The sequence below is a fragment of the Syngnathus floridae genome, chromosome 4, assembly GCF_059516105.1.
Source record: "Syngnathus floridae isolate MCC-2025c chromosome 4, RoL_Sflo_1.0, whole genome shotgun sequence".
In the NCBI taxonomy this organism is placed as follows: Eukaryota; Metazoa; Chordata; class Actinopteri; order Syngnathiformes; family Syngnathidae; genus Syngnathus; species Syngnathus floridae.
The window spans coordinates 17,348,605-17,358,945 of NC_142416.1; the positions used below are offsets into that span (position 1 = coordinate 17,348,605).

Sequence of the window (10,341 nt, forward strand, 5' to 3'; positions counted from 1 at the left end):
TGGCCACACTGAGCTTCCCCTCCCCATGCCGGAGTGAGCTGCCGGTGAGACACAGACGATGGCGTCTACCGCCGCCGGTGACACGGCTGTCACAGACGGGTGCCTCATTACTGCCGCCGCAAATGTCAAAGCACTAAAGTAATCACTCACCGCGAGGCCGGACACGCGGTCACGCCGCCACGTGTTTTTACAGGGAGAGGGTTAACAACGGTGCACGGAGACAGGCGTCGTTTTCAGGCGTCGTTTTCACTCGTCTTTGGTGTAAAGGGAGCGTGCGAAATGGCCGTGCGTTCGTTTGACAGCAGGCAACAGGTTTTGGGATGCAACTTCCTTCAGAGTCATTACTGTCAATCCAGGATGCTTTTAGCTACATGTCACCCAGTGTGCCGTTCAACGTATGCACCCAAAGTCGGAGCTCCCCTCATTAAATACTCAAGCTGTGAGGGGGAACTTCATTGAAATGGGTTCTATTTCTACTCTAAACAACCAATCCAGGTGTAGTTTTGAAGACAGCAGCTATCATTCGTTCAAATATTCCGCCAGCATCTACTATGCAGCTGTACGTGGAAAATTAAAATAAATAGTCCACATTTACCGTATTTTCCACACTATAAGGTGCACTGGATTATAAGGCACACCTTCAATGAGTGGCCCATTTTAAAACTTTGTCCATACATAAGATATATATACATTTGGCCCGCGGGCCGGACTTTGGCCTGCTGTAGTGGCTCAATATTGGTCCATATATAAGGCGCACCTGATTATAAGGCGCACTGTCGGCTTTTGAGAAAATTGGAGGTTTTTAGGTGCGCCTTATAGTGCGGAAAATACGGTAAAGTAAAAAGAATAATATAGAATTAAACAGTTTGTGCATCATGATAAATTAAGAGTGGCTTTTTTTGTTGGGTGCGATTCAACCACCAGGAGGCGGTATAATACAGCCATGCCAACACAAACAAAGAAGACTTTCAGTCAAATGCCGTAATATTTGTCATATTTGGACAAAGACTTGATGAATATGTGTCTGTCTACATGTGTTGCTACACCTTTTGTTTTGAAATATATATCGCTTCAAATGTTAAAGCTTGTTATTCATTAAGTCATGTCTGCTGTTTTGTATTGTTTGTGCTTTTTATATTTGGGGCTTCAACACCTACCCTCAAAAATTGCACATGGCCGATTGTCAGGTTATCAGGCTGTTCTTGGAATTAAGCACAGGAAGAACATGCTAGCTCCTCACTAAAGGGAACATTTGATGACATTACCGCCTGATTACTCGCTCGTGTTATATTTCTGCCTTCACTCGGAAAAAACAAATTAGAAGTACACAACTTCAGTGACTATCCCCATCTTAAAGTGGAATGCGGACGTTCCAAGGGCATCTGTAAATTGTCTGGAGTAATTGGATGCCTAAGTCGTCATTCAGCGAGCAAGACGTACACAGCCTACCATTCACTGGGGATGCGCCATATACCGTGAGTCCTTTGACGTGGTTGCCATAGCGATGGCCTCCTTGACCCCCGGGGTTGACTTGGAAGGAAAGTGAAAGTACTTTCCACCTTGTTGCGCTCGGCCTCATCACAAACACAAATGAAGAATTGGGAAAGCGGAACAACGAGAGATGAGGAATTAAGCACTTTGCAAATGTTTGCATAACGAGCTCCTTCGCCATGCAGCGCCTTCTCCGGGTTTTAATCACCTGCGCTCTCCAGACCACCTACACCCTTCTTCATGGTCCGAAGCGGGACCGGCGGCCCGAGGCTCGATCCGAGGAAAATGAATTCGTCAAGCCTGATTGCCATTAGCGCCGTGCGATTATACACCTTGATTACTGTGCCCACCCCGAGGACCATGACGGGGCCCCCGGTGCACATTTCGAAAAGGTACGCATAACATTATGTGATTGCCCCGCAACGGATTCATCGAGAAGCGCCCCGAGACCGCATAGACTGTCTCAAGTAGGGCTGTGATTATTAATTGGCACTTCAGGTGACCTGATATCCGGAGCTCCAAACACAGCAAGTGCCTCCGATCCCATCGCACAAGCAAATGAATTCAGTCTCATTCAAAGTCATTATTGGATTATTATTGTAGAGGGAGAATTGTTTGGAGTTCAAGCATGGATAACCGGGATGTTGGACTCTTGAGGGACGACAGGGGGCTGCACTTGTGGCTCTCCAGATGGGTTTAAGATGCCGAATGGCTCCCGAGGATGAGAAAGGCTTTGACGTGGAGATGGGCCACTTAGCTAGCGTTGGTATTTACAACGGACGAGAGGGCCGATTCGCTCTTGACTGATTGTTAATGTTAGACAAAGAATACACCTACATCTTAATCAATAATCATGTCCTTGGAGGATACTAGCAATTCATGGACATGTGTTTAGGGCAGAGATTTTCTTTGGCGTTTTGAGCGGAATGCTTTGGAATTTCGTCCGAATTATTGATTTTTCTTTTCAGGCACGAGCTGTTGCTCGGGTGATTGTTTTTTTTCACAATACTTCACTTTATACTGTACTAAAAATAACTTTTCAGGGAGGTACAGTTGCACCTGCTTATACAAAATACAATTGGTGCATGCTATTTTACTCCCAGAGGAACGAATTAAAGGCCATTTCATTCATTTCAATGGGCAATAATGATTTGAGATGCGAGACTTTTTACGTTTCAGTCAGCTCTCAACATTTTACCATCCCCAGAAATTCTTGTCAAGGTGTCCCAATACATTTGTCCATACAGTGTAGCGAAAACCCCGATTAAGTACAAAGCATTGTGCTGTGACATATCCTTTGGAATCTGGGCCAATCTAATCCCTCACTGTCAATTCGAAGGCTTTTCTTAATCTGGAGCCAAAGTGCTCATTTGGTGCTGCAGATAAATGCTTCGTATTGATTTATCCAGGAGCAATCCTGCATCAAGCGATTAATTGGATGAGACAATGAAGAAGTAAGAACACATCTGCGCGTGGTTACATTCGGAATACATTAGCAGCACAAGACACACACACACACACACAAAACCTTGAATAACCCTCTTTGCTTTCCCCCCACCTCCTCGTCCTCCTCCGGGCTTAATGTTAACATGTTTGCATTTGTAACACCTGGCAGAGATTTAATGGACTTGATGTGCTACCATTCACAGCGGAGGTCCGCGTCGTGAGAAATCTTAGCGGCAGACATATGCCCTTCTTGTGCGATTACTTAATGGCCTCTGCAATTATGCATGTCTACGGGAGCTGGCAACATAAATGTCAGTGGCAAGGAAAGAACTGATTTATGTCTTTTTTTCTTTTTTTTTTTCCTCCCGCAAGCTGGGACACGCCGTTCGATAAGGACGACATCGGCGATACACGCTCACCGGTCTATATTGAGCACCATTTACAATATGCAAATGGGGAATGTGCGCCCAAATGCAGAAATTTCATCGGTGGCCAGAGTTCAACAACTCTTCAATCTTCAAGTGTTGGGATAATGGTCACAGTGACTGCACATTGCTGCAATTCAAAAAGCTCCACTATCCATCGCTGGACAGCTTTTTGCCACTAAAACAACACGCATAATGAGTGTGCGTGTGCTATTGTGCGTGTGCATGTGTGTGTGTGTTACTGTAAGTGTTGATAGACAGCAGAATGTACAATTCACGGTGCTCCAACTGCAGTAGCGGGAAGCGACCAAATACAATTATCGTATTAGTGTACTTAAAGGGGATTTTTGTTTTTGCAATTTTCAAAAACTTTTTTCATGAAGCTACATGTTAGTTCGGCTGTTCAAATCTTTTTTAATTTTTTTTTTATTTTAGCTGCTGCTGCTTTTTTTGGGGAGGGGGGGGGGTTAGTAACTCGGAATGGCAATGGATAGCCACTGTTGTGAACGAGTCTGTCGCCAGGCGCCATTTTAACTATGATCCAAAAAGTAAGAAACTGAAATCGTCATCTATTTTAGCTATGATCCAAAAAGTAAGAAAGTGAAATTGTCATCTCTCTCTCTCTCTCTCTCTCTCTCTCTCTTTCTCTGTATGCCATAATTAGACACAAATATCTGAATTCATACATGAAGCCAAATCAGTACTTTTTTTTTTTTTCAAACAAGTATCATTCCTTCCACTGCAGTCCAAAGTGAGACTATTTTAGTCACCTCGGTCCAACTGGCAGGCTGCCCTTTTAACACGGCGACAGTATGTTTGACACTTACGAGTTGCTGGGGGCAACCGACGTTGCGTTGTTTCGCCAGATGAATGGCATCATGGGAACACGTCCGGCGTGCCAGAATTGTGCCTGCGCCTGCGTCATATCATCGAGTGTGGGTTTCTACAACGACACAGAAAGATCAAGAAAGGTCAACAAATGTAAGCAAAAATACTGCGGCCATGGAGTTTTTAATTTCAATTTTAGATGAGATACTAGTCCGGAAGTGAATTTGGGAAAGAAATTTTGCTAGATAATATCTACCTTGTTTTCCATCACACAGGAGAGCATGACATTGGTAATAGTTCTTTATAAGAAAAAAAAAACCAGACTATAATCACTGCCTGTGGTTAAGTGGAAATGAATATCCCTTTCTGTTTGACTGGAAGTGTAAAGCAAAGAATAGCAATAGGGTATCAAATTATCACACACCCAAAAAAAAAAAATGCTCGAGAAGAGAAGAAATGTCATCTCTGAAGTCGAGGGCGGTTGGCAGCAGTAACTCAACGTTTTTCCTTTCATGTTTTTTAGGAGAAGGCCTTGTGTAGTCACATAAGCAGACATTTTTGGCGACCAATGTGTGTGTTAAGGTCCAACTGATTAATCGGCTAAATTTGGAAATTGGCAAAATTCAGGTGGATTTTTTTTCCCCATGATTTTTGCAATTTTTTTTTCACACATTACAGCAATTTTCAAACCTTCCTCATAGTATCACCAAATAAATATTAGCTGTTTTTTCCAATTCTGTTCTACTTACATACAAACAGACCGGTCAAATGTTTTAAGGATTTTAAACAATCGGCTGATTAATTGGTTAACGGAATATATTTTGTCAGATATCAAATTTGACATTAGCCTAAAGATTTCGTTGTACAAGTGAGACAATGACAATAAAGATCTATTCTAAAAAAAAAAAAACATTTCAACACGCTGGTAAGTGAAGACATTCATCCTGCTGCTCTCATCAAGGATTCAATTCAACAAAAAAGCGAAGGGCAAATTTTTGTTACGTCAAATGATGCACAAAGGCAAAAAAAATAGCTGGCAGAAAATGTTTATTTTGTTCATCATCTTCATAAAAATAACAACATCGATATCAAGTTCATGTATTGTAGAAACTGTATGCAAATTCGAACAGTTAATATAACTTAAGGCGAGTTCAATTTTTTTTTTTCTTTTTTTGCAGTACCCTGTTGGTGCCAATGTCACCAAACTGACAACCTTTTTTATTTTTTCAAGTTGCAGCATCCTCCAAGCAAAAGATACATTACATCAAAAAGTCCTTCATGGCTGAACCCAAGCTTGCAGCAATATGTGCTACCTGATGACTCATTCAGTGTAACAACGCTTGTCGGATGAAGTGCCCAAAAAAAAGTTTCAGATATCAAACGGTGACATTTCAAATACTGAGTTACTCAACAATATAGCCCTCGAAAACCAATACATGATTAAGGATATTTGAATACCCCCAGAAAACGAGGCTCAATTGTCATAAATGTAAAATATACACTCAGCTATAAAAATACAAGGAAGTACAGTCATACAAATATATTTATTTGCCATTAATTATATATCTTTCACAATTTGAACAACACAAAGTCCAATGACAAAAAACACTGACGGCTAAATGATAGGAAGTATAAACAAACACTAAGTTTGATCCAAACTTTATGGCCCAAACCATAAATATATTAGCTTACATTCATTTGAATAACCCCCCTCCACTGTGACATGATTGAAGGAGGGGGCGCTATTTCAGGTAAGAAAAAAAAAAATCAAACATGCATTGAGCAACATAGTCCAATAACTGGAAAAAAGAGAGAAAAAAAATAGAACATTCTTAGTTGAAAATCTCGATAGAAATCTGCAAGTGCAATCCACCCGTGGGCGATGAGAGGCGGGATGGGAGTGAGCTAGGAGCTGTCCGGCCGCGGAGGTGCTGAACTGAACATCAGCAGTCACGCAGCAAACAGCCACACTTGCCTCCACCACTGACGGCCACACGTCAATGTTCACCTGACGTCTTAATCCACCCGTGGGTCAAATCGGCGTGCCTGTTACGCTCTCCATCCAAACTGACTTGAAGTCGTGTCTTCCGAGAGAGAAAAATCCTAAAATGTGGTGTGCGTGCGATACGATGCGTGGGGGAGCCTCGTCTTCAAATGCCCTCGGGCAGAGTGAAGGGCCACGCGTTGGGAGTCACTTGGGGCTTCAGCTCCATTTTCTCCTTCTGCTTCTGGTGCACGCGTCCGTGCCGCTTGCGTTCGTCGCTGCGGGCGAAGCGCTTGCCGCACACGTCGCAGGAGAACGGCTTCTCCCCCGTGTGAGTCCGGGTGTGCGTCGTCAGGTGGTCGCTCCGGCTGAAGCTGCGCAGGCAGATGCGGCACTGGAAGGGCTTGTGACCCGTGTGGATGCGGATGTGGCGGTTGAGCTCGTCCGAGCGTGAGAAGCGGCGGTCGCAGCTCTCCATGGGGCAGGTGAAGGGCTTCTCCTTGGGAGGGCCGTGCGAAGTCGAGCCGGACGTGCTCTTCCGGGCTCTGGGGGGCTTGGCGGCGGTGGTGCCGGAGGTGGAAGTGGCGGCGGCACGCGTGGTGTAACTTTGGGCGAAGGAGTCGGGAAGCAAGGAGGAGTAGAGGATGGAGTCTATGGTGCTGGGTAAAGCCGGGGAAGCGTAAATGGAGTCACACTGGTTGGATGCAGGGGGGGCTTCGGGGTAGGGCTTCAGACCCATCGGCGGGGGGAGGTAGCCGTTGTACGAGTAGCCCTGGGAGCACGTGTCGGAGAAGCACTGCTCCTGCTTGATGCCCCCCTCTACTTTGAACTCCACGTCCGGATTGGGGCACATGGCGGGGAAGGTGTCCAAAAGTTCCTTCACGTCCATTTGCTGCTCGGGTGGGAAGTCGCTGGACATGGGGAACGTCTCCGTGTGGAAGCCGCTCTCCAAGCAGTCGGATTTGCAAAAAGCCCCCCATTCATAGCTCTCAAACTCATTCTTGACCACCACCGGGAAGGAAGCCGCCTCGGACTTGGGCTCGGTTTTGGTGAAGCCTAATTGGGAGGTGGACGGCTCCGGCGCAGGGGGTTCGGACTGATCCTGGGAGAACCCGGTCTGGTGGTCGGAAGAGGAAGAGGGGTACGCCGGCGGGGTGGGCGCCGAGCAGGTGAAAGGTTGCCTCTTGACGTCTCCAAACTGTGCGCTGTCCACAGGGGGCGTGTATGAAGCCCCCCGGCTGTTGGCGCTTTGCTGCTGGGCCTCGGAGAGCTGCATCGTGGATATGCCCACGATCTCGGTGATCATGTTGAGGAGGGTCTCGGTGGTGCACGGCGCCCCCTGAGAAGCTTCCACGTAGAAGCTGCCGGAGTAGGCGAGCGAGGAGGGAGTGTAGGCGTCTTTGGGGCCCTCGCAAGGGTTAAACGCGTATTCCGAGTTGGAAGCTTCGGTTTTGAGGGTCGCGGGGGCTCCTTCTGTTGAATCAGAAACGGAGAAAACTTTGTCAAATCCCCTTGTTTGGCTTTATGATGTGGGGGGAAAACGCGACGTTACATAAACATGCATGCGCATCCGGCGCGCAAACGCGTCGACGCTGCGCCGCAAGTGTGGCCGTTTTCTCGCACGCCATCGCCGGCATCCGACATTCCCTTGCATGCAACATTTGCTCCCCGTGCAGCGGGACTCACCGTGGCCGAACTGCGCGGGCACCGAGCGCTCCGCGTCGCCGAACGCGTCTCGGTTGTCCTTCCTCGCGCCGGCGTCCATGCCCAGAGAAGAGCCGCTGCAATTGTCAAACTGAGGGTAAAAAGAATCTTTCGCGTTCAAATCCATGTTGTTCAACATAATGGTGCACTTCAAAGGTCCGGCTCCAGGATAAATGTATACTGTATAGGGAAATCGGGGTGACTTGTTTTCCTTCAAACCCCTCCTCTTTTTATTTTTGGGATGGTGTGCGACAAATGATCCCCAAATGTGCTTGATTTAAATAATAATAATGATGAAAAAAAAAAAGAAATTCAGGATAATCCTTCTCGTCTGTCGCTCCGCGGTCATTTGCTTGCTGTGGCTCTCCCGTCTCTTCCCTTATATACACTTTGGCGGCTCCACGGACCTCCTCCCCATTCATCAGCTCAAGTGAGAGGATTCCCCGCTGCGTGTAAACTTCATGCCCATATATGGACAGAGGATGTGACGAGTCTGTCCTCTTCCTCTCCTCCCATCGTGGCCCTCCCCTTCTTGCCTATCCGAGCAAGGATGGAGACTGACGTTGCAACAAGTGGCCACCCGTGCTGCTTTGCGTTAATCATCCCCAACATATGGCTGACATGCTGAAAGGCCACTATGGGAATTCCTCCAGAAAAAAACTGAGATGATAACCTCCAGACCCCATCATCATCAAAAAATAGAGGACTACGTGAACCCGTAGGACACACGTGTCATGGTGTGTTTTACATTAAAAGCAGAGTTTTACCAACAAACTTCAACCACAATTGTATTTATTGTATTATATTGATGTGTTACTTTTAAATAATCACAATAAATTCATCTAACAATGTAAGATTTAACATACATAAGGAGTTTGGTCAGAAAGAAAGAAAGAAAGAAAGAAAGAAAGAAAGAAAGAAAGAAAGAAAGAAAGAAAGAAAGAAAGAAAGAAAGAAGGAAAGAAGGAAGGATTTGTATTTAAAGACAGATGGATTGATTCTATGGTTGGGCAAATGGACTGCAAACAGAGCAATCAGTAGCTGAAACAATTTGAATGAGAATATGCGCTTAATGACGCATGATAATCAGTGTTTATATTGAGCAAAGGTGAGTGAAATAGATAAAGATATTCCGCCAGACATCTGATGTCCATTTGAAATGTTTCCACTCATTTGAGCATTGTGTTTTGATCATTTCATACCCAAGGCCAGGCTGCACATTTTTAGCAGTTACAGTGATAGACTCTGCCAAACCAATCTTTTATCCCGCTAGTAAATTGCGGGTCACTCACACCATAGCAACGACGCCTCATCCGAAAACGAACTCTTGGCCTTTGAAAGCATCGGAGTGAGTCGATAACACCCCTGATGTGTTCAGTGGTTGAACCCAACCGTTCACGTGACATTTCAACACCCAAAGCGTTTTTATTTTTATTTTTTCCCTTCTCTCTTTCGGCATCTGTTGCCGGGTGAACTCGACGGTCACGCTTCCTACTACACAAAGTCGATAATCTTTGATAGGCCGCCGCGGTGTGCAGTGGACTTCTCGCTCAGGTTGTCGCATCAGAATCGTGAGGATCGGCTATACAGATACAAACATGCTGACCGACCGTGTATGTATATATATATATATATATATGTATATTTATATACATATATATATATATATATAATAAACAGGGTTAATTTACATAACCGCTCCCACACCAGGTTTCTCCGCCCATGAAATAATCGGCTAGGCTGGGTGAAGCTCCTCAGTAACTTTCAAGTGATGGCCAGTGTCAAGTGTTTTGCTTCTTCCCCACACTTGAAGGGTTGAACCAAACCGTACATTAAACTGAACTCCACTCAATAACCAGACTGTTGTTCCATCTTTTCCTTTTATTTGGTCTCAGTAATTAGTAGGTGAAAATCCTCAAGGACGAAACAAATTTTAACACTTAGTATTTTGCATATTATTTGTAAAAGCAGGTCCACAAAAAATAGCTATGAAAACTTTGACATTAAATCCTAGAAAAAAGTTGTTTTCCTTTGAGGTAAGATAAGCGTTTTTTAATGATTTATGTAAATTCATCAAATATTAAAATACAGTTATATAAATATAGTAACCACATAATGAATTTAAACTACTCAGTAAACCCAATGAATGCAAATATCAAACAACCAGTGAATCATTTTCACAACCATATATGATTTTACGTTTCAGCAGTGAATATTTTCAATACGTTTCAACCACGTGACATAAGCAGGAAGAAAGATGCGCGTTTTTAATCCGTCGCGTTTTTATAATTGAACACAATATTCAATATGTTATGATAATACAAATTATCAAACGCACATTTCCCCCACGTCAGCGCAGCTAGTCACTCGTATTGACAACAAGGAAGATTTTAGTGAGCTTACCGGCTATCTCTTTTTGGTATTTTGTATTTTCTCTGCATTCCGTGCTGCGGTGATATTCCG

General features: G+C 44.7%; 1 protein-coding gene across 2 annotated transcripts; it reads right to left on the reverse strand.

Annotated features, from left to right (window-relative positions):
* Positions 1-5,220: 5,220 nt before the first annotated feature.
* Positions 5,221-10,341, reverse strand: LOC148399576 (uncharacterized). 2 transcript variants are annotated; one of them, XM_088373599.1, is made up of 3 exons: positions 10,282-10,341; positions 7,861-7,955; positions 5,221-7,647 (listed from the first exon to the last, which is right to left on the reverse strand). In XM_088373599.1, exons 1-3 carry the CDS (start codon positions 10,317-10,319, stop codon positions 6,341-6,343), a joined length of 1,440 nt encoding a protein of 479 aa, XP_088229725.1. In that variant the 5' UTR covers positions 10,320-10,341; the 3' UTR covers positions 5,221-6,340. The 2 variants fall into 2 exon arrangements, with proteins under 2 accessions (XP_088229725.1, XP_088229724.1); XM_088373598.1 differs by lacking the exon at positions 10,282-10,341 and having other exon boundaries at positions 7,861-8,196.